The sequence below is a fragment of the Festucalex cinctus genome, chromosome 8 (assembly GCF_051991245.1).
Source record: "Festucalex cinctus isolate MCC-2025b chromosome 8, RoL_Fcin_1.0, whole genome shotgun sequence".
Lineage (NCBI taxonomy): Eukaryota > Metazoa > Chordata > Actinopteri > Syngnathiformes > Syngnathidae > Festucalex > Festucalex cinctus.
The window spans coordinates 29,656,279-29,680,870 of NC_135418.1; the positions used below are offsets into that span (position 1 = coordinate 29,656,279).

The 24,592-nt window shown below is 41.2% G+C and overlaps 2 protein-coding genes across 10 annotated transcripts in view; one reads left to right on the top strand and one right to left on the bottom strand.

Moving 5' to 3' along the window:
• Positions 1-435: 435 nt before the first annotated feature.
• ripor3 (RIPOR family member 3) lies at positions 436-15,882 on the bottom strand. The gene is made up of 25 exons (XM_077529065.1): positions 15,847-15,882; positions 13,235-13,333; positions 12,449-12,604; positions 11,778-11,856; positions 11,445-11,468; positions 11,310-11,363; positions 10,346-10,495; positions 9,560-9,623; positions 9,436-9,479; positions 9,139-9,264; positions 8,258-8,403; positions 8,059-8,188; positions 7,644-7,795; positions 7,392-7,577; positions 6,451-6,544; positions 6,091-6,285; positions 5,169-5,281; positions 4,865-5,006; positions 4,654-4,783; positions 3,532-3,735; positions 2,168-2,335; positions 1,688-1,893; positions 834-917; positions 652-742; positions 436-567 (listed from the first exon to the last, which is right to left on the bottom strand). The coding sequence occupies exons 2-25, from the start codon at positions 13,330-13,332 to the stop codon at positions 467-469; spliced, it is 2,937 nt and encodes a 978-aa protein (XP_077385191.1). The 5' UTR covers position 13,333; positions 15,847-15,882; the 3' UTR covers positions 436-466.
• Positions 3,219-24,592, top strand: part of chd6 (chromodomain helicase DNA binding protein 6) — a 52,832-nt gene continuing 31,458 nt past the window's right edge. For 3 of the 9 annotated variants that reach the window (XM_077529038.1, XM_077529044.1, XM_077529047.1), the window contains exons 1-5: positions 3,219-3,329; positions 8,264-8,464; positions 9,172-9,532; positions 19,751-19,878; positions 21,711-21,772. In XM_077529038.1, coding sequence (XP_077385164.1) covers positions 21,731-21,772 — 42 coding nt within the window. In that variant the 5' untranslated portion in view covers positions 3,219-3,329; positions 8,264-8,464; positions 9,172-9,532; positions 19,751-19,878; positions 21,711-21,730. Of the gene's footprint in view, positions 3,330-8,263; positions 8,465-9,128; positions 9,533-19,040; positions 19,059-19,750; positions 19,879-19,972; positions 20,511-21,710; positions 21,773-24,592 lie in introns of those variants that run through there. The other 6 variants (XM_077529045.1, XM_077529040.1, XM_077529039.1 and 3 more) reach the window with 6 other exon arrangements.

The following is a 24,592-nucleotide window of genomic DNA, read 5'->3' on the forward strand; positions in this document are numbered from 1 at the left end:
CTATTTTTTAACCTATTTTGTTTTTGTCTTTAATTGACCTTTTAAAAAAAAATTGTTTATCAGAGAATACTGATTTTTTTTCCATATTTTAAAGCCTTAATTTTTTAAAAATATGAATATGCTAGTCTATTTTTTAAACTATTTTGTTTTTGTCTTTGACCTTTTAAAAATTGTGTTTATTTGAGAAGAATACAGAATTGTTTTTGTTCCATATTTTAAAGCCTCGATAAATTTTTACAAATAAAATTATGAATATTCTAGAGACTCACCCTTACAAATATTTTGTATTTTTCTGTTTTTCATTTTTGGTCATATCTAGTCCACCAGACCATCAAAATCTGTTTTCCATGTGGCAGCAACTAAGTGAGGACATTGTGGGCGGTTGTGTCGTATTTAGCGTCAGTTTATTATTTAAATATGTATCAAAAGTTAACATGGAAGCAAAAGGAGCAAATTTATTTTTTTTTTATAGGAAGGTGATCTCCGTCTCCAAATTTTGAAAAAAGTCTTCCTGCATCTCCAAGTCGAGCTGCTCCATCCTCTGGAAGGCCGCGTGACCTTTTTGACCTGACGACAATCACATCAAAATGAGACACACACACACAAAAAAAAAAGGAAAGGCATCATCGGCCAATCAGGAGAGAGCGATACCGAACGAGAGGACCGCCTCCTTGGCGGCGTCTCGAACGTCTTCATCGGGACACCTGCGCAGTTCAACCATGTGCTCCAAACTCTCGCTGGCCTGCGCGAGCGACACAAATGACGACCAAAAAAAAAAAAAAAGTTTGGCGCGGCAAAAAGACGGCGGATGATTTTGCCGCTCGTTCGCTCACCGCCAAACATTTGAGCGCCAAACACGAGTTGCGCTGGATGATGGCGTCCGTGCTCCTTAAACTCTCCGTGTAGTAAACGAGTGCCTGCGCACGCACACGTACGGAAAAACATATTAAAAACACAAATGCACTCATACAACACACATTAAACTTATTTAAAATACCGTATATCATGGATTTGTATTTGAGTTGAATCGAATCGTAATCCCACTTAAATTGAATCAAATCGAATCGTAATCCCGCTTGAGTTGAATCCAATCGAAATGTAATCCCACTTGAGTTGAATCAAATCGAATCATAATCCGGCTGAGTTGAATTGAATCGTAATCCCACTTGAGTTGAATCAAATCGAATCATAATCCCATTTCAGGTGAATCCAATCGAAATGTAATCCCACTTGAGTTGAATCAAATTGAATCATAATCCAGTTGAGTTGAATTGAATCGTAATCCCACTTGAGTTGAATCCAATTGAATCGTAATCCCGCTTGAGTTGAATCGAATCGTAATCCCACTTAAATTGAATTGAATAGTAATCCCATTTGAGTTGAAACAAATCGAACCGTAATCCCACTTGAGTTGAATCGAATCGTAATCCCACTTGAGTTGAATTGAATCATAAACCCGCTTGAGTTGAATCCAATCGTAATCCCACTTAAATTGAATCAAATCGAATCGTAATCCCACTTGAGTCGAATCAAATCGAATCGTAATCCCACTTGAGTCGAATCCAATCGAATCGTAATCCCACTTGAGTTGAATCCAATCGGATCGTTCCACACGTGCACTTTGAATGTGAGCCGAGCCGCATGCTTGACAACACGGGGGCTGGGGGGGCGTGGCGTCCGTACGTACCCTTGCTCGGAAGGCGGGGCAGGAGGCGGCCCGTCTCAGGCAGCGGGCGGCGGCCCGGCACACTTTGCGGTCGGCGTCCGTCAGGAGCGCCGCCGTCGCCCGAAGCGTGCAGCCCAGCGGGAGGAGGCGGGCCACGCCCCGCCGCGACGTCATCCGCGTCAGCGCCTCCCGCCGCTTCGGACCCTTCACCGCCGACAGGAAGCGCTCTGAAAAGCCGTTCAGACAAGACCACTGAAAAGGGGGGTCTTCAAAGCAGCACATACCGCCCACTTTTTCATTTTTAACTTTTTACCACCCCACCACAAACCCCGCCCCCGGCCTTATACTAACTGCCTCTGAGCTATACATGTCATCTATATGTATAGTTGATACAGTCGTCTGCTCGCGAGGTGGGAGTAACAAGATGGCCGCCCTGTGACTTCAACAATTTACATTGGTGTACACAGGTCAGTGTTTTTTCAGTGACGGGCGGGCACGCACCTTCCTTGGAGAGTCGGGCGACGTGCTCGCCCGGCGCGGAGACGTCGCATCGCGTCAAGTAAACAGACAGCTGGAAGACGCTCACTCTGTCGGCGGTGCACGGAGGCTGAGGGGGCCACAGCGCCGCCCTGCTGGCCGCCTGCACCTGCTGCAGGAGCCTGCGGAACACTGAACGGCAACATCGGACACGCTTTTTGCTGACTCGGACCACATCAAAATCACTTATTGTTAAAATTCTTGCTCTTACTTGGTGTGATAGTACAAATATTTTTACATTAAGAATTGAATACAATGCCGCTACAGTTTTATTCCACATGACAATTTCAAAACAATTATTTCAATCAATGACGACAGCGGGCGGTGTAAATAAAGAGGCCAAAACATGTTGGCAAATTATGATATTCACAATCCTGTGACACTTTTTATGCACCATAGTTTTTTCACTGGTTTCAATTGCAAACAAACAAAAACAAATCTGTATCATAAGAGACACCTAATAGAGTATTTTTCTGGCGCCCCAGCCGCCCGAAGATGAAATGTGATGTATTTATTTATTATTTATTTATTTTACCAGAAAGTAATTTTCTGGGGTTTTTTTTCCACAGTATTTTTCTGGCGCCCCAGCTGCTTGAAAATTACAGTTGTTTTTTTTCGTTGTTGGTTGTTTTTTTTCCCTAACAATTTATTATTTTACAGTGTAGTACATAATTATGCATAGTTTATTTAGCCTTTCAATGGTTAATTTTACCTTACATTTTTTTACATCAGTGTTCAGTCTTTCGCTTTGTCTTTCAGACTAGTTAATTAAAAAACAAACAAAAATGTACAGTTTAATTACTGCCATGTGCATACACTCCGTTTACTGAAGGTGGCGGTATTGCACCAAAAGCACCCGCCAGCCGCCAATCGGAAAAAAGAAAGATGAAGACGTAGTCATGCAATACCGCCGGTGGCCTTCTTCTCGTCACCATAGATATCTATGCTAAAGAAGGGTGGCGCTAATGCGTTCAACGTATTGACAACCGTTCAAAATTAGATCAGAAAAAGAAATGCAAGACTCGCGTAGACGTGCGTCGGATAGCTTGTAGCTAGCACGCCGATTTAATGACTATTTAGCAGGATTCAACAGTTGCCTCCAATGGGACACAGAATTCTACTTAAGGTAAGACATTTCAAACTATTTAAAAAAAAGAAAAGAAAAAAAAAACCTTTGTCAAACGGGAACGTGTGTGTTTACGTGTTTATTTTTCGAGAGTGAGACCCGCAATCCGCTCCCGTTAAAATGTTTTACGCATGTTTATGTCGCGTGACGCACAGGTCTTTGATTTATTTTTATTTTTTTTATTATTATTATTATTTTTTACCTCTTTCGGGGAGCCCCGGCTGCTTGGCCCTGGTTTTGGCTTTAATTTTGTGCGAGTATCGTCTCCTGAGGGCGTTGACGAAGTTGTCCGAGTGGCAGCAGAATGGAGATGAAGAAGAAGATGAAGAAGAAGAAGAATCGGCGTCTCGCACGCAGTCGGTCCAGAACTGCAAAACCTCCGCGCTCCTTTGATTTTCGGGAAACACTGGACAACCACAAGAGAGGACATTCGAGCAACGTCCGACCAAAAAAACAAAAAACAAAAAAACGGTGAGCTGACAACGCAGCATCTATCTTAAAAAAAACAAAAAAAACAAGTCAGCAGGCAACTCCACCATGAAACCAAGAACATTGTGAACAAACCACCAGCAAAAAAAAAACGAAAACAAAAACAGCAACCAACCAATCAGTCAGTAAGTAGCAAATTTACCCAACCAGCCGAGTCATGTAGTGAACCAACCAATTAAACAACAAAAACAACCACCCAGCAACAAAGTCATAAAATGACAAACAACCCAACCAGCAAATGAACCTCCCAAGCCAACCAAGTAGTACAACCAAGTAACCAAATAACCAACAAAAACAAGCAAGCAATAGGGGTGCACCAATCACAATTTTCCATCCGATCCCTGATCTTTTAAAAAGTATGACCTGCCGATCCCGATTTTTGCCGATATTTTTACCTTTAGTGTTCCAATCTTGTTTTATTGGAAAAAAATCTAACAATATCGGCAAAATAGTACAAATGGATTGTTTTAACTGCACATCAAGTGGTTCTCTCAAATAAAAATGAAAATCCGTTTAGTCATCTCAGCAGAAAGAGGGCTGACCTTTTCACCCCTCTGAAGAGGGAGATAAGATTGGTGGAAAAGATCGGTTTATTTTGAAAGGGAAAAAAGTTTAGTTTTTCCACAGAGCGCAGTAGTGAATTGTATCAGTCAGTTTCTCCTCTCAAGCCTCAAACTGAGCATCTTCTCTCCTTTTTGTGTCGTGTTTAATACATGTCAAACAGGTAGTAAACGTGAAAGCCGATCACCGATCTTCCAAAATTTAACTCGTGCACCCCTAGTAAGCAACCATCATGCTACACAGGCTAGCTAGCTAGCTCGTTAGTTGTACTGACAGTCTTGAGCGGCGATGTTGTCCTTGTCCTCCAGCAGCAAGCATGCGATTGTGTTGAGGACGTCCGCCTGTTGCGAAACGTCGTCCAGGAGGTCGGCACGAGCTAAAGCGAAGTCGACCCGCTGCAGCATCTGCGGAGAAAGCGAGCGCGACCAACGTCAGAAGGAAGTTGCGCAGAAGCGTGCGGATTGCAAGGAAAAGCGTTTGCGAACCTCCACAAGGATGCAGCAGGCGTCCAGGTGCGTCTCCAGAACCTGGTCCAGACCCCAGTGGCCGCAAGTCAGCGCGACCGGCGCCGGCTCCTCCTCCTCCTCGCCAGCCCATTGGTCGTCCTGCGACGGGGGGCCGGCGCTTCTTGGGAATAGGCGGAACATCAAAGACGCGCAGCGGCGCTTTACAAACGTTGTTTTACTTCACTGAAACTAATGAAAAATCTGCCTCGAAAAAAGAAGCCAGAATCGGTCTCTCACTCCTTGATACACATACTATATGCATTAAAAAAAAAAAAAAACTCACCTGCCGAAACAGGAAGTGTCGTCGTCATGTGACAGGAAGTCAAAGCTGCAGAGGACCTCCTCCACAGCCAAGGTGTCGTCCGACGACGACGCTTTCATCAGGGACAGGTCGTTCTGAGGGAATTCAGAGTTCACCGACGTTATTTTATGTCACTAAAACTCATGAAAAACTACAACTAAAATTCAATTTTGTTAACAAAATAAAAATAAGACCTACTTAGCTGCCTATACAGCTTCCCACCTAGCTACATAAAATGTACCCACTGACCTCATCCAGCTAGCTACCTCGTCCCTACATTCTTGTCCAAGTTTATTTTAGTTAACCAAAACCAACAAAAAACTCAAAGAAAAATTCAAAAAACAATTTGGTTAACAAAATAAAATGAAAACAAAAATGCTTTAAAAAAAAAAAAAATAATTAACTGAATCTACATTTTTTAATGTTTACAAAACTACCGTAACTAAAACTATAATTATCGCAAAACAATATCCTTCATTTTAGTATTTGGTAATGAATTGAATGCATGAGCCTTTGGGGATGATTTTAAATGTGATTTGAAGTCGCTATATTTTATTTTGTAACCACCAGAATAAGGACGTTTCAAAGCGTGTCACACAGAAGTGATGTCATCGAGCAGCAGCCAATAGAAAAGCACCAAAAGATGCCGTCGCTCCCATGCTGTTTTTGAAATATTGCGCACAAGTACTACACATTTTTTTTTTAACTAAAACAAATACTGAAAGTAACGAAAACAAAGTATTTATTAAATAACTGGAACTAATAAAAATAACCATTTTTGCCATCTTGGGGCAAGAACATTTTTCGTCAATCGGAGAATTTGTATTTATTTTTCCCCCAATGGGAGCAGTTTTGCGCTCCAGCGCCCCCCTGTGGACGTCGTGTGTGTGTGTGTGCGTCTCACCCTCAGGATGGTGTTGATGCGTTCCAGCCGCTGCTTGAGGACCCTCAGCGGGCTCTCGCCGCTGGCCGGCGCCGTCCGCAAGTTTCTCTCCAGCTCGGCCGTCAGCGCCCCCAGTCGCAAGGCCTGCGCGCGACGTTCTCCGCCGCCGGGCCACGCCCCCCCGCCAGCCGCCGGGGTTACCCGGGCGACGTCCTGCTGTCGAAAGGGCGTGGGAAAGTCAGAAGTCGCTTTTACACGGTTTGACCAGGAAGGCGATTGTGATGAAAAAAAACAAAAACGTTTTTTGCAATTACAGAGAAAATGCAAACGAGATTTGTATCAAGATAGAAAGAAAAAAGAAAAAAAAGGAAGTGTACAAACTTTGCATTCGTGGCTGACGCTATCGGGCGCGTCGTCCTCGGCCTCCGCGGGAACTCCTGCCGGGTTGTCTTTGAGGATGTCGGGGGTGCTGGACCTAAAGGTGGCAAAAAAAAAAAAAAAAAGTTCTCCGCATAAGTTGACGCCTTAAAACTCCTTAACTTGTTTTATACGGACAACCAAAACTGCCAAAAATTTAAAATAAATAAATGACTGAATAAATAATGAAAAGTGAAATTAAAAACGAATATATAAATTTTTTTTTTTTTTTAAATTAAATACAAAATAATAAGTAAAAATGGAAATTAAAAACAACAACAAATATTCATAAATACATTTGTATGTACATTTTGAATTATTTTTTTTAAACCATTTTTATTTTCACTATTTGTCATTTTATTTATTTATTTAGCCATAGCCAACCGCTTAGGACCGCCCCCTCATTTGAATAACATTTCATCCTGGCAGTATGGACCAAAACGGCCAAAATTCAAAGTAAAGAAATGAATCGATGAATAAATAAATGACTAAAAGTGAAGTTTAAAAACTGATATAAAAACATATCATTTGAAAATTAAATACCCAAAAAAAAATTTAAAAAATGGAAATAAAAACACTGTAATTGACTGGCAACCAGTTCAGAGTGTACCCCGCATGCTGCCCAAAGACAACTGGGATAGGCTCCAGCACCCCCCCCCCCCCCACGACCCTTGTGAGGAGTAAGCGGTCAAGAAAACGGATGGAAATAAAAACAAGACAAAATATATACATAATAAATATATTTGTATTTAATTTGTGAATTAGATATTTTTCCTATCCATTTTTATTTTCACTTTTAGTCATTTATTTCTTTAGAATTTTGGCAGTCTTGGTCCTCCATAGTTTGACTACTGCATGAAAGATAGACTCGTGACTCGTGTTGCCATTTTCAGCACTGTTGTCACCTGTTTGGATCCTCAATAGAAGGAGGAGAAGCAAACGTTCCTCCCCAGGCCTCCTCTTTCTTTTGGTTCTCCTGCTCCTCCTCTTCCTCGCCCAACTTCCTCCGTCTCCGCCCGCTGCTGCCTCCTTCGTCGCCGTTCTCCTCCAGGGAAAGTTGCGTTTGACTTCCCGCCCTGCTGCTGCTCAGGCTGCGCGGACGGAAAGATCGATCACACGATGGATGGATTGAAAATGGCGAAAGGGTGGGCGTGTACCTGGGTGCTGTCTTGGCCTGTGATAGGCTGGACGCGATGGAAGAATGTGACAGGTAGCTCAATAAGGACACGCCCCTGTCCCGCCCACTTTTGGACATCCGGAGTGGGACTGAAGCTCCTCCTCCTCCGTCCTGCAGTTCTCGCACCACTGACTGCAACACAATCAATCAACATTCAGACTTGTTTGAAGCACCTTCAGTTGATGTCACTCCCATGCTGTTTTTTTTTTTTTTTATATTGAGCACAAGTAATACACATTATTTAAAAATAAATAATAAATAAATAAACTAAAACTAATACTGAAACTAACAAACGAAGCATTTATTAACGAACTAAAAACTAGCAGAACCACCCCGAAAACAAACTACCGACCCGACCGAGCTCGCTTTTCCGATTTGTTGTCGCGCACACTCACCATGAAGTACTTCTCGGAGAAGGAGGGCGTGCTGGGTGCCGTCCAACTTTGCACCGAAGTCTTCCTGCTCCAGCCCGACGACGGTCGGCCGCTCGACAAAAGCCCCGCCTTCTCGCCGCAGTCCAACGGACTCCGCGCACAAACGTGACGTTATAATTGTTGTTGTTTTGGTGTTGATGGCGGCGTCTGGCTCGCTTACTTCCAGGTGACCTCCAGCTGCAGCTTGATGGTCCCCAGCTGGGTGATGTCCACCAGCATGAGTTGGGGAGTCGCCACAAAGAAGTGCGCGCTGGCACACGTCACCGTGCCCACCAGCTGCCAGCCCAGACCCTTGGCCTCCGAAACCTGAGTAAGCGCAACACAACATCGAGATCTGATCGATTTCCTGCCGGAGATCAATTGAGCGGTATCGTCACATCATCAGATAATCGTTATCCTGAGCCTTTGTAACGCATATCGTATCGTGAGGTTCCCACCCCTTACTGTCATCATGATACGATATGAACACAGTATGAAGGTCACGATACAATAATGATCACGATATTGTGGGGAGGTTGGCGATACAAAAGGTCACAATATTGTAAAAAAATGAGCTCATACGACAAAAACATACACAATATTGTTTTTGTACATTACAGCAATGGAAAAATAAAAATATATAAATACTAATACACTAATACAAGCAGTACAATAAATTAATAAAACAATTATTAATAAAATTAATAAATAAATTGTTTAAATTAAATGAGAATAAATACAATAAATTGTGTGTGTGTGTATATATATATATATATATATATATATATATATATATATATATATATATATATATATGAATTGTATATTATGGTCCCCTTCATCTGACCATTATCGTGTATTTTAAACATAGAAGGGCCAAAACATGCCTTGTGAAAATTAAACCGCATTAAATAAAACTAGCCATCAGAGGGTGCTAGAAGTGCAAAAATGGAAATCAACCTGACTTTTTTTATTTTTATTTTTTTAAAACAGATGTGCTGCTTTAATATCCCAATTCTTGCCATTATCGTGACATCCCTGCCCTCCACCAGGCGGCCTGACCTTGATCTCAAAGTTGTGCTTGATGTGCGGCAGGAAGAGCATCTCCTCCTCGTCCCAGGACTGGGCGTCGTCGCTTTGGATGCGGCCGCGAATCCTCCAGCGCTGGCGGCCCAGTTGGATCACAACCTGGAAACCACGAATGAGGCATTTTTCATTTAGTTAATGAATTTTTTTCAACTTTTAAGTTTGTGGTTTTTCGCCATTTTATGTAGCGTCTATATACGGCGTTGCTTGAGCCACGCATGGGAGCGGCTGCCGTTTCCTGTCCTGACATGGAGGATGGTCTGGGCCTCTCACCTCGTACTGATCTCCGGGACACAGCCGGGCGAAGCCGATGAGACCTAAAAGTGGAGGGGGAGGAGGGTGAAGGTGTTCACATGATCTTCGCTCAAACGTAAGCATCCGCTTCGACCGTTTCTACCTTTCATCTTGACGTGAAGTTCTCCCAACAGGACCTCCAGCTCGCCCTCCATGGTCGACATGTCCTGTAAAGAGAAGAACACAAGTCAAAACTAACTCAAATGAAAAATTCCCAAACCATAAAAACACTGGTGCAGATTTCACTCTTGTGGTGTTTCTTTTAAATATTGCCCACAAGTAATACACAAAAAAAACAATAAAAAAAACTAAAGCTAATACTGAAACTAGCTAAATCTAAACTAACAGGACATGTCTTTCAAGTCAGTCTCTGCAATGGACATGAGATTATTTTAGTGAACTAAAACTAAGGAAAAAACTAAAAATTCAAAAAACAATTTTAACGAAATAAAATAAAAATGTTTTGTTTTTTTTAAAGCAAACAAACTACAGTTTATGTTTCCAAAACTAAATAATAGCAAAAATGTCCTTGGTTTTACTCTCTGGTAATTAATTATAGTAACCGCCAGAATAAGGACGATTGAAAGTAGTGACGTCATCAAGCAGCAGCCAATTGAAAAGCACCAAAAGATGACGTCGCTGCCATGCTGTTTTCTTAAATATTGTGCACAAGTAATACACTTTTTAAAAAACAAAACAAAAGTAATACTGAAATGAACTAAAACTAAGTATTTATTAACTAACTTAACAACTAACAGAAGCCCCCTGGAAAACTAACTCAATGTAAAAAAACAAAACTCAAAAGTAACTCAAATGCAAAACTGCCAAACTCTAATAATAACAAATGCAATGAGGACGAGGTGATTTGTCAAGGAAACGTGTGGCCGACCTGCGCGCTGTGTCTGTGGTTGCGTCCGAGCTCCAGGAGGCTCTCGCGGGACTCCCTGGTGGAGGGCGCCAGGGCGAAGGCCCTCTTCATGTTGACGGCGCCCTGGCACAGGCGCCACTGGACGCAGTAGTTCTCGTACAGCTCGTCCACCTCAAATCGGCGGTAGGAATCATTATCAGCTCGCTCGCTAGTTAATTGGACCGCACGTTTCCCGCCTTATTACAGTACAGCGTTCCCGACAGTGTTTCTTACGGGTGTTACCTTCCAAAAACTACCCGCGATAATGGAAATCTGCGCTTAAAAAAAATTAAATAAAATCCCATTAATTATATATATTTCTTCATTTGTTTTTTTCAATTTGGTATGATTTTTAATTTATTATAAATTATTTTTCATTTACCATATGTTCTTTTTTTCATTTACATTCATTTATTCCATTAAAATTGTTGTTGTTGTTTTTTTAATTTACTTATTATACAGCACAGTATTTTTTTTTCAATTTATTAAATATGTTGTTAAGCGGCTAAAGTGTTAGCCGCTTGCCGTGCTGACTGATGGCGGCAGTTGTGGCTAATGAACGTTAGCTTCTTGTCATGAAATGTGAAATGATTCTCCGTGTACTGCAGAAAAATCATCACTTCAAAATCCATTCTGAACAAAAGCTAATGTAGGATATATAAAAAAAAATATGTGATACAGTGAAGCTACCAAAAGTGAACTGTGACATATCGACTGGTGTTAGCTAGAGAGCTAGCGCTGTTGTTTGCTGTGAAACTATTTAGCCGGCGAACAATCATCGAGGTGATTTCATTCTCATTGCAACTGCTGTTGATCTCGGAAGACGTTTGACTCAAAATTGAATCGTTGACGTGTTGATTTTTTTCTTTTTCTTTTCCGTTTTTTCCAAGTAACTTTGGACTTGTCAGAAGTTAAGAGAATGATTTTGCGTCTGGTGTTTGTTTACCTTGCTGATTTGGAATTCCAGCTTTCGGATAAACCTCTCCTGGATTCGAATCTCCTGCAGGAGCAGAGGAGAACGAAACGTGATTTTTTTTGTTTTTTTCTTATTGTGAGAGACATGAAGCTAAGAGTTTCTCACCTTGTCCAGGTCGTACTGAAAGCCCTGCAAAGATAAGAAACGGACGAGTTACGCAACTTTCATTCAGCTAAAAACGTTCTTGTGTTTGGGTTTTATTTGGATTGTATATATTTATTTGAAGAAAACAAACAAATGTTTTTTTTGGGTGGTCAGCAGATCCCACTAAAATTTGTCCCCTGTCGTGAGTAGAACCTCAAAACATTCAGAACTGAAAACAAGAACCGATGATCTTGAAAGTGGAAAAGAACGAGATTATTTACGACTTCTCTTTTCTGGGACACCCCTCGTTAATAACGTCTGATAACAGTATCGATAAGGTTATCGTGAGCTCACCAGTCTGGAATTCCTTTTGGTTTCTCGCTGGCGCGAAGACAGAAAGTCCATCTCGGTCTGGTGGCGTTGCACATGTTCCCTGCGCACACGCACGCGCACAGCAAGAACAGATTTCACAGACTTCCAACCTCAGTTTTCAGAATCATGTTACGAACGTTTGACCGTCACTTCTTAGATCTTAGCTTTCAGACCTCTGGCGTCGCACAACCTCAGATCGAAGGTTTTCGACTCCAGACCTCAGATGTCATTTCTCAGGACTCGCACGTAAGACCCCAAATCGGTTTATGATCATCTCGTACTCCCAAATGATCATATCAGACTGCAGAACTCGGGTCTCAGTTGTCACAGCTAAGATATCAGACCTCATATTTTAGATCATAGAGCTTTGACATCAAATTTCAGAGCGTCAAACGTACTGGAGATAGCAATCCTTCCAAAATCCAAATCCCAAATTTGTTTTCAGACCTCTGATGTCACATTTCTATCCTCAGATGTTAAACTTCAGACCTCAAATACCAATCTTCGGATCTTAGTCATCAGAACTCTCTTTCTAGATAACAGACCTCAGAACTCAAACTTCGGACATCAAGCTTTATGCGACAGAGGACAGACGTAAGCGTTCTGGACCACAGACCGTAGACGGCCCCAATCGCTGCAGGAGTAAATCCTACCTGAGGCCTTTGCGCAGCGCCTGGAAGACGCGGTCCACGTCCTCTGGCTGCAGCGACCACACGGATCCGAAACCTCTTCTGGGAGTCAAAGGGGCTCGTGGAGTTTTTCTTTCGGAAACAACGCTGGAGCGCAATGAGTTGCGAGCGGAGGACGGCCTGAAAAGTATTCAAACCCTTTAACTTAAGTTGAAGTACAAATACAGAAACATCTGTTTTCATAAAAAAAAACACACACACACACAAACTACCTTCCCTTTTTTTCTAAACTTGTGTAATAGTCCTACTGGAGAGAAGGCAAAAATGCAAATTACGTTACTTAAACCAAAAGCTAAGAGCTAGCATTGGCTTGACTAGAATGCTATCAAAACGTGTTTTCACGGTTTTGCTAACCTTCTGACTTACAACAATGCTTAAATAGCTAAATTGTCTAAAAATGAAAACAACAAAATGACCTTTTTGTTTGTATTTTGTCTGATTAGGCTTCAAATGTTTGAAATTCCAGAACCTGCTGGTTTTTAGGCTGGTGCAAGACCAAAACCACACATTTTCCATAAATTGTTTTTGTCTACAACAAACAATTCTTAAGTAAGGCTCTTCCATCTCCGATCTCGTTCCACCAACTTGCTGCAATCCCTGCGTTTTGATAAGACCCTAAAATCTTGAGATTTCCACCATGGTTGACATTCCTTTGCTCTCTCTCTATGAACAAGTAACAATTCAATCTAAGTACAGTAATCAAGCATTTATAGGTTTTGTTAGCCTGCTGCTAATGATGCTACCACTCACCGGCGCCGTCCAGTCAGAGAGCCGAACCCCGTGAAGGATCGACTCCGATGGATGGGATTTCCGTCGGAGGGCGAGTCAAATCGCAGCTTGACCGACATCCTGAAAGCAGGAAAAAGTGGTTGTCAGGCGTCCTGTTTCCTGTTTCCCCAATCGTCAGCTCGCTGATGGCAAAGACCACACACGCCTGACCCGAAAAACTGCAGCCTTCCAAACACTGGCCTTCCCAAAGATAATGCAGGGCACCGTGACTTACGGGTGGGCCAAAACGTACTAATTTCCCAGTTGTGATCCAAAGTCACCAAAACTATTTCAGCTGTTGACTCAACAGGACAAACAAAAACACGTGAATACAAAATTTTATACTTTACTTCCGATTACAACCCTCAAATCACAGACTTCAGACATCATACTTTAGACTTCAAAACCCCAGACATGAACTTTCAGACTTCATAGTAAGTAATCTTAAAACTACAGGTGTTATAGTTAACGTCTCAGAATCCGATCTCACCTGATATCTCAGACTTAAAACCTAAAACATTCTTCCCTAGACTTTAGACCTCAAATACTAGAACCTCAGACTTCATACCCAAAACCTTAAAGTTCAGACTTAAGGCTACAGAACTCAAACTTCAGGCCGTAGATCTCAGACCGGAGTTTTCATCCAGACTTCAGAGCCCAGACCTCCGTTCCCAGACTTCAGAACTTAAGACTTCCCTGCTTAGACTTCAGTGCTTAAGAGTTCTCACCTAAAATGTTAGATCTTAGACATTAGATCTCAGAGATCAGACAGATTTTAGACTTCACTTCAGATTACAATCCTCAAATCACAGACTTCAGACATCGTACTTTAGACTTCAAACCTGAGAGATTAACTTTCAGACTTCGTAGTAAGCTTAAGACTACAGACGTTATAGTTAACGTCTCAGAATCCGATCTCACCTGATATCTCAGACTTAAGACCTAAAACATTCTTCCCTAGACTTTAGACCTCAAATACTAGAACCTCAGACTTCATACCCAAAACCTTAAAGTTCAGACTTAAGGCTACAGAACTCAAACTTCAGGCCGTAGATCTCAGACCGGAGTTTTCATCCAGACTTCAGAGCCCAGACCTCCGTTCCCAGACTTCAGAACTTAAGACTTCCCTGCTTAGACTTCAGTGCTTAAGAGTTCTCACCTAAAATGTTAGATCTTAGACATTAGATCTCAGAGATCAGACAGATTTTAGACTTCACTTCAGATTACAATCCTCAAATCACAGACTTCAGACATCGTACTTTAGACTTCAAACCTGAGAGATTAACTTTCAGACTTCGTAGTAAGCTTAAGACTACAGACGTTATAGTTAACATCTCAGAATCCGATCTCAGCAAGACATTCTTCCTTAGTCTTCAGACCTCAAATACTAGACGACCTCAGACTTCATACCCAAAACCTTAAAGTTCAGACATCGGACCTAAGATTTTAAAACTTCCCACTTCAGAAGTCAGATCTGCCTTTGGACTTTAGACCTTAGACTTCCTACCTCATACTTGAGACTAGAAATGTTAAGACTTCAGACCTCAGCTCTCCAAGGCTTACTTATTTTGGGCGTCTTTGATCTTTTTTCTTTTGTTTGTCATGTCCACTTTTCTGCAGTCAAACCACAATTTCCCCATTTAAGAGAAGGATGAAGGCATTACCTATCTTGTTTCTATTCCATTTTATCCCCTCTGTTATTGTACGACTTGACTCCGTCTCCCTCACACATTAAGGACTGAGTCATCTTCAACTGCGAGGCCGCGTTTCCTCCCTTTGTTGTCCTGCTCTGGACTTCCCTCTCGTTTCCACTCGCAACCGAGGACGAGCGCCGAGGAAAACAAAAACAACGCGACGTGGAAAAACGACGACAATGCAGAAGCCGCAGATGTTAGTTGAAACGCATCTTTAAGGATTTATCTTTCGTCTGCTTCTTCTTTTGGGATCGGCGCCAACTCAAACGAGAACCGCTCGCTGGAGAGAGTTCAGAGGTTAGAAGTGACTCATGATCCCCAGGGAGGGCAACTATGCCCCACACACGTAGACAGGATGTTGGACAAGGCATTAAAAAAAAAAAAAAAAATCGACTTGTAAGCAATGACAGTTCTTCTACTCTACAGGATTGGCTGGAAGTGATCCAGTTGGCGGCAAAGATTGGAAAGAAAATATTAAAGATGTCATTTAAATAACAAAATGTACCGACTGAAATAGTAAAAATGTAAATAAACCTAGGAATATAACCGCAAAATATCTAATCAAATAGATTGACTAAATTATAAATACACAAAATAATTGTCTCAGATGTGACAAATATTGTCAGTTTAGATTGTTAATGTGTTCATATTATCATGAAGATGGTTTTTTTGTTATGGTGATTGATTTGTGAACAGCTAAAAAAAAAAAGAAACCAAAACAAAGCTAACTTGGTTAGCGCTGCTGTACTGACGTCACCGGCAAGTGCGAAGTCGCTTCAATCTATTTTTTTTTCACTGTTAAAGTATCATGCATTTATATTTTTAGGTTGATTTACGTTTTTTTTGCCTTACAATTTTAGTCCATAAAGTTTATTTTGAACAATTGTAAACGGACAATACTTTTGCGTGACGTCATCCCGATACAATCTGGCAGCGCGATCACATCTGGTACCGACACCGGTCCGCCATTTTGGCTCCTTGTCCGCCATTTTGGCTCCTCTTCCGTCATATAGCCCGCAGTGTTTTCCCTTAGCTAGCGCTAGTACTAGCGCTTGTGCACTTGTGGGAGTACCTTTAGCTTTTTTGCCCTCTTGATGATATTTTGATCACATTTTGGGCATAGCAAATGTGATTATTTATCCTTACAGCACCCCATTTGGCATTTTATTTGGCCTTTAAAAAAAATGACATTATACGTCCCCATTAAAATGAATGTAACAGACCGGTTTGAGTCTGATATTTTGCCATGAAAAAGCCAGACAACGTCTGATCAGAAAAACAAAAAAAAAAGCTACTTTAGCCGTTTGTGGAAGCGTGCATCGCATGCATGTCGCTGCACGCTTGCGCTCGCCGTTATCTGCGCTTAGCTCTCCGTTATCTTCACGTAGCTATCTGTGGCCAACAGGCGAGCGACGCCTGCCGAGAGCCACAACACGCACGCACGCACACACAGGCAGCATGGTGTCACTTTGGCTTGCTGGGATGCCTCACAAAAAAAAAGGGTTTTATTATAGTTTGGGAATTTTTCATTTGAGTTCGTTTTGAGGATTGTTTTTTTAAAATTGTTAGTTTTAATTAGTTTTCAGGGTGCTTCTGTTAGTTTTTATTAATTTTAGCTTTGTTTTCGTTTGGTTTCAGTATTAGTTTTTTTTTAATGTGTATTACTTGCGCAATATTTGAAAAAAACAGCATGGGAGCGACGTCATCTTTTGGTGCTTTTCTATTGGCTGCTGCTCGATGATGTCACTTCTGTGTGACACACTTTCAAACGTCCTTATTCTGGTTCATATCAAAATAAATCGACTTCAAATCACATTGAAAATCATCCCCAAAGGCTCATTATGCATTAAATTAATTACCAAAGACTAAAACGAATTTTTGCTTCTTTTTTTTTGTGCTAAAATTATAGTTATACCTTTGTAAACATAAAATGTAGTTTGTTTGTTTTCGTTTTTTAAAAAGCATTTTCGTTATTTTATTTTGTTAACGAAATTGTTTTTTGAATTTTAGGGTTTTTTGTTTCCCTAAGACGTTTTGTTGAATATTGAATATTTTAAAAATCGATTGGGCCGCCTATTGAATTGATTTGAGAATTGTGTGCTATAATATCGCGATATATTGTCGAATTGATTTTTTTTTTAAACACCCCTAATGTATACTGCTTATTTTGTACATTCTGCCATCTTACAACACTGCTGACTATTGTTGCTGTTTACATTCACGTTTGTGCTTATATTTTTAACATAGCACATAGATCCAGCGATTGCTTGTTTGGTACTTCATATTCATGTCGTGACAAAAATGTGGATTGATGCTGTACTATGTTAGCGGTTTGGTTTGCTCATTGTTTTCCAAATTCAAAACAGATGTTTGCAAAAGTCGTATTTTGGATTCAATACAGAAGATTATCAGTCTTCTTCGGAAATTACTGTTGATGTGCTGAAATCAGGATTTGGACAATTTTAAAATTACAAGGCTCCAAAAACGATGACTCGATTCTTAAAATAGTTGTCGATTAATTTGAGAATTGATTCACTTTTTGATTCACGTTAACAACTCTACTGGTGACAGTATTCAGACTATTTATTGATACTTTAATCTTTTTCCGTTTTGCTTCATACAACACAGCTGACTTTCAGCAGCTTTGAACTCTTGGAATTGTTTGTTTAGTTTGTCACAACACGTCTTCCATGTAACACACAGCACATCATCATCACTCGAGTGTTATGATTAATATTATGAATTAAGGGAACGCGGCACGTCACTTACTTGCGGCGTGCATGAAGACGACGAATTTTAGGAAGAAGTTAGTCGCGAGTCCAAAGGTCGGTCGAGGGTTCCATCGTGGACGATGTTTGGGTCGCTCGTCAGCTGGCTTGCGTCGCCTGTAAACATGTTGCGTGCGTGCGGTGCGCACGCGCATTTGATGGAGTCGCTGATTAGCACTTTGAGGAGCTTTTCGAACGACGACGTGACTTGTTCTCTCGCTCTCGCTTCGACTGTGGAAACCTCAACACTCCCTCCCACCCTTCCTCTCCTCTCCTCCTCCTCTTCCTCCGTTTCCCTTCGTCCTCATCCCTCTTTGTTTACTTTCCTTTGCTTCAACTTCCTCCTCCTCTTTCGCTTCCACTCGAACTCCATGACTCCGCCTCTTTTTTTTTTCTTTTTTTTTAACAACATCTGGACATGTTTTTTTTTTTTTTTTATTGACAGAATACAAATGAACAATACTGTAATGAATTTTGTCAACACAACAATAAAGGACAAAAATATATATACACAATCACTCGGACAATCCAGTTCAATTTTGCATCAAAAATGAAATTACAAATTTTTATAACCCTAAAATAAAAAAAAGGAAAAAAAAAACATGACAGACTTCATATAAAAAATACATCATCCTAAAATCACATTAAAAATTATCCTCAATGGCTCATGCATTCAACTCATTACCAAAAACGAAGGACATGTTTGCCATAATTATAGTTTTGTAAACATAAAATGTAGTTTGTTAGTTTTCGTTTCTTAAAAAGCATTTTCTTTTTTCTTTTATTTCGTTAAGGAAATTGTTGTTGAATTTTAGTTTTGGTTCACTAAAATAACCTTGGCAGTCACACACATCCTTTCGAAGTCTTTCTTGCAGCAAAACTTTTCAGGGTCTGCAAAAGTTGAGGGACAGCGTTGAAGGAGCCTGTTCAAAATGTTAATATAGTAAAAAAAAAAAAAAAAAAGTCTGCAACTGGACTATGAGGCCTCTTTTCAACTCGTTGCACCATGACGCCCCCTACTGTTATTTTGCGTCTAAATATGCCATTAGAAAAAAAAAGAAAAGAAACTATAAAACAATCTTAATCAGCACTTTACCTGGACATCAAGGTGTCTTCACTGACAGATCATATTTGATCATATCTAGCTATATATTACATATTTTATCAGTGTTAATAGAAAATGGATAGACGGATACGTGGTTCATTACGATGTGCAGCAAATGAGGTGCTTTTGTTTTTGTGACATAAACGCGAACACGCGCGCGGCAACAGGAGATCGGCATCAGTTGCCATGGCAACTGCCTCAGACACACCGGCTTGTCTGAGCCAACATGGCAGCCCAAGGTGAGGAGGCGTGTGCGTACTTTTAAGCATGTGTTGTTTACTTCTTTTTGCATTGTTCTTTCAGTGAAAAAACAGTTCATGTAAAAACATGTTGTTTTTTTATATGTGTGTGTGTGTAATGTTACAACTTTATTTTCTTAAAAGTTCAAAACAAGACTTTATTTTGCTCGTGTGACTTTTCTTTTTCCTCCTTTTCACATTTATTCGCTTTTTTCCCCACGCTGTCTATGTAAACAGTCGGATTATTCTTGGTAATATTACCGGGTCATGGGGTCAAAGGTAAACGTGTTCGTCGAACCTGCGGTACACTATGCGCGCGCACGTACGCGGCCGCAGCTGGCCAACTTCCCGCTCATCCGGTCATAAACGCGCTTCTTTTTCTTTTTCTTTTTTTTTCTTTTTTCTTTTTAGGGGTGGGGGTGCTCCATTTTGTCTCCTCCAACTCAGGGGATGCTGCGGCGACGGCGGCGGCTCCGAGGAGTCGGTCGAATGTGTTTTTTTGTTGTTTTTTTTTGTGGATGTGGAGCCCACCACTGATGCACTCCTCCTCCTCCTCTTCCTCCCCATTTCGTGCTGCTGCTGCTGCCCTCCTCCCCATCACCCTCTTCCCCCCTCCCTCCCCGCCCGCCCGCTCATTTTTTATGCATTTTTCCTAACTGTCATGGCGATTTTGTGTCCTTGGAAATAAGCAGCAGCAGCAAGCAAGCCAACGGCGGCGGTAGCGGCGGTTTTTCCGCGCTCACCGGGCCGAAGGAAGGAAGTGGACGTCTCGCCGGGCTGAGCGGAGAAGGGAGCGTGGCTGCTGCGGCCGCCGGAGCAGGTGAGCGGCATGCCGGGTTGGCCGGCCGGGGCTTCGTTCGTTCGTTCGTTCGTTCGTCCGTCCATCCATCCATCCATCCATCGTCGTCGTCGTTTGCGGCGGCGTCGCCCCGGACTGACTTTCTTTTTTTTTTTTTCCTCCGAACTTCACACGTGTAAAGGAGGAGGCGGCTGTCCGGGAATGTGTTTATACCGCCGCGCTGCGGGGACATGACGGAGCTAGCAGAGCCTAGCTAGGTGGCTAACGCGACAGGAGCTAAACACAAGCCGGCGAGGCTCTGCTCGTTCTCCGCCCAATGGTGTTGATTTGCCTCCTAAATGACTAACCGCCTCCTCGCGAAGCTTCTTCGAACACGTCACGGGCGGGATACTCGCACAGACGGGCAAAGCCGAGCGTTAGCCGCCGCGTCGGCTAGCATCCCCCTCCGAGCCCCCCCCGAGCGATGTGGATGCTAGCTAGGCTAGGCTAAGCTAGCTAGCTAGCTCGCCTGCTTTTTTTTTCGGCGTAAACATTCACTTTTTTTTTTTTTTTTGTCACAGTAAAAAAGATAGCAGATAAAGCACTGTGCATGTAAATGGTCGCCTCGTGTCCACTCACATTTACCTGGCCCAGGTGGGAGGACGAAGACGCAGGTTAGCACAGCCTTCAAATATTCACATCACAATCAAAAAGCAGAGAGAGAGTAATTCTTGCCTTGATACGAGTTAAAATCACATACAAACGACGCGATGCTAAGGGAAAAACAAGTCCCACAAGATGTACACAATGGAAAAGATGACAAATTGATTACATCTGATTCATTTCCATGTACACCTCAAAAGAAACAACCCAATAGCAACATGAAACAATTATATTTAATAATTCCAGCTTCTTTCAGGAATTGTTTGTAGTAGCTACTAAAAGTCTGTCAAAATGGATGGACTCTGGGTGGAATGGCCACCTAAGTAAGCATCAGTACAAACATGAAAACAAAATAGAAAAATGAAACAAACATTTTGAAAATCAGATGACGTGTTCCAGGGAGTTTGTTTGGATGGGGGTGAGTGAAATCTGTTCAAAAGTCCCTTCAAACTTTAGTCAAGAAGTTTCACATCATCTTCCTTCTCCATTTGTTGTTGTCCAAAGGTTCTATTCTGGGTCTCTTGAATTGGGTGATAAATCAATATCATTATGTATCGCGATAGACGGGCGATCACCATCAGTAGAAAATACGTTTAATAAAATGGGGGTGGCGGTGGGGGGGTTGGTATCAGGAAGAAAAGCCTGACGGGGTATTCTGGATGCTGAAGCAAATACAGTGGTACCTCTACTTACGAAATTAATTGGTCCTTTTTAAACATAAAATGTAGTTTCATTTTTTTTTTTAATTAAAAATCATTTTTGTTATTATTGGATTTCATTCACACATTTTTTTTTTCGTTTTAGTGAATTAAAATAACCTGTTGTTTGTGTGTGCGTGCGTGTGCTTCACATGACGTCACCACTGTTGTCCCAGTTTGCCTCCGTGGCCGTCGCCTGACTTTTGGCGACGAAGCGCAAAAAGTGAGCTCACGTGATAGCGTGTAATGACTTTCATGCAGAGAGTCCACAAAAAAAAAGTGTTGCAGCAGACTGAGCCTGTAAGAGATGTAAAAAGCTCGCTAGAATTGAGAAAGCTACCCGGACAAAATGGAGGGAACGCCACACCTCCGATTATGGCCGGCCACCATAGATATCACGTTACTGTATCACTCATGGAAAATCGGTATCGGAATCGGCGGCGCAAACATGACGACTTGCGCATGTCATTCACAAAGTTGAGTGTTTTGTGTTTATTTGTGCGTGTGCGACAGATGCAGTGACCACGTAGAAGATGAAAATCCACAAGAAGGACAAGCAGCAGCAGCAGCAGCAGGTTGGTTGCTTACCCCCGTTTGCGCTGTCCACTTTGAATGAATTTGAAATGTTTGCTAAACCGTTCCAGAGACCCCCAAAGAAATACCCGTGTTTGTGTTTGTGTGTCATCATTGAGCGACATTTGTTCAACTTGAAATTGTCCAAATCGTGGGAATTTTGACCTCTCGACAGTAATATATTGCGTGTGATTGTCGTCCTCCATGAAAGCATTGCAAACATTAGGGGTGTGCTATCCCACGATTCGATTCGATTACGATTAAGGGTGATACAATTCGATTATTGAATGATTATCACGATGATTATCACGATTTTCGATGCATCTTTTTTTTCCCCACTTCCAGGATTTTTTTCTTACTTTGTGGCTACTTCATACTTTTAAGGTAGTATATATATATATATGTCAGTATTCATTAATTAAAGTAGCCAAACAAATGTATGTCCATTACTTTTCATTTCACCAAATTCCGCACTGTCAGTTTGAAATAAAGTCTTGTTTTGTGAATGAAGGGATGGAATTTAAATGCTTCAAAGGAAATCTGATTCATTGATCAATCAAACAAAATTGACAGATTCATCATGATGTGCAGTCCTAGTTGGGAGACTAATTAATTATTGGAGGATTTGGACAAATGTAAGTAAAACAGTAGTTGAAAACAATTAATCATATTCACACACACAAACAAAAAAAAGTTTCAGATTCGTTTGATGCTATACAGTATATTGATTAAATGTGAACTCAGGAGTACTTGAATGTCGTTAATGTTACCCTGAGCACTTTTGAATGGGAATATTGCGAACAGAGGAGCACTCATTAGCTTAGCATTTATGCTAACTGTGTCCCGGCTGCCGCAGTAACAGCGCTGAAACTGCAGAGCCATGCGCTTTACTTATTTATTTTATTTATTTTTTGTCAGAGATGCGCTCTTTGTGTGTGTGTGTGTGTGCTTGATTCATCGGCGGTGCGAGTGCAAGCGGCAGCTGCGCTCGCTGGGGCTTTCCTAGGCTGGCAGACGCCGCGACACTGCAGCATGCTGCTGCCGCTGCTGCTGTGTTTTTGCACGTGATTCCAATTGTGTGCGTGTTTTTATAGCTTGCGACGTCATCCCTGTAGGCAGAGTGAGCTGCGATGCCAATCGTTGTGCGTCTTTGGTATCGTATGGCTGTTTGTGAGGGTTGCGTGTGCACGCGCGTGTGCTTCTGCTTTATTCAGCCTGCGTTAGCGTAGCAGGCTAATTTTAACCCGTGTTAAGAATAACTACACATTGATATATTTAGCCCTCTTTTCAATGACTTTTAGGATGCTCACAAGTGTAAATAGTAAGGGCTGGGTATCGTCAACAACCTCACAATATCACGATACATATCATATCATACCATGCGTATCACGATACAGCATTCCCTCGATATAACGCGGTTCACTTTACGCGGCCTTGCTGTGTGGCGGATTTTGTTTAGTGCAATTTTGCATGTGTTTCTTTTTTTTTTTTTTAACATTAATGTAGTTATTATTAGGATTGGCCCTATCACATGATTTTCAGCTGATCGTATCAAGAGAAAATGATCGGCGTTTTCATTTTTGGCAATTTTGTTTATTATTGTTATTATTATTATTATTATTATTTTAGGGGCTACAAAGCAGCAAAAATCATCCAGCGGTAAACATTTTGCCAAAAAAACCCCATTTTATTTATTTGTAATTACTGGAATGGTTTTGTTCAAATTTAAAAAAAAAAAAAAAAAAAAAAAAGTGCCAGAAAGTGCGTAAAAACAAAGGCAGTTAAAACAATACAGTAATAATAATAAAATAATAATAAAAGCGGCAAACAAACCCCATAAAAATATGCAAACAATGTCGAGTCTCATGCCGAGTCGAAAGCCGGAGAATAAATAAAGATGTGAACTCTTTGTTCCAACTTCAATGAGAAAAGAAAAAAACAAAATCTGGAAGAATTTCCAGTATGGATGACCTCACAATGTTTTTGACGACGCGTCACACAAACGCGTCCATCAAAGGGACACGAATGCACGGGCGGCCAACAAAAGGCTGTCGTCATGGCGACCACGTGTTTACGTCTGCCTTTCCACGCCACGTCGCTGCGGAAGAGACAGTTTCCATGGCAACAGCCCGGATGCCCCTCTTTGTGTGTGTGCGTGTGTATGACATTGATTGAAATGTCATCTCAGTACATTTGTATTAATAAGGCATTCTACCAAAACACAGAAAAACAGTCCAAGATGTTGAAAGAAAGGTAAATGGCAAAATAAAACATCTGCTCAAGGCGTACTCCCTGAGCTGTTGCCATGGAAACAACCACAGTCAGTCTTTTGGATGTGCAAGCCCGACGTTGACGCGACACAGTGTTTCTATTTTTTTCAACTGGTCTTAATATTTTTAAATGCTTAAACATTTTCTCTTTTTGTAACAAAAACAAAGAAAAGAAATAATCGTTTGAATTATCATGATTTCAATTATTGCCAAAATATTATAAGTATTATAATATAATACATTGCTAATTGATTAATAATGTATTATTTATAATGATTATTAATTAATATTAATAAATAGAATTATTAAATATTATTTCTATGCCAATTATTATTATTTTTTTCATATTATAGCAGCCCTAGTTGAATGGTCGATTGGTCAAGGCCTGACGGGGTCGGTATCGTGTCGCTTTTAAAAAGTGTACGTAAGGAATCGATACAAGTGTAACAAAAACTTCAGAAAACAGGGGAGCCACGATGGGTGGTTTATGAATTAAGTAAATCGCTGATATATCATAAATCGCTATTAATGACATGAAGCAACTTTGAGGAG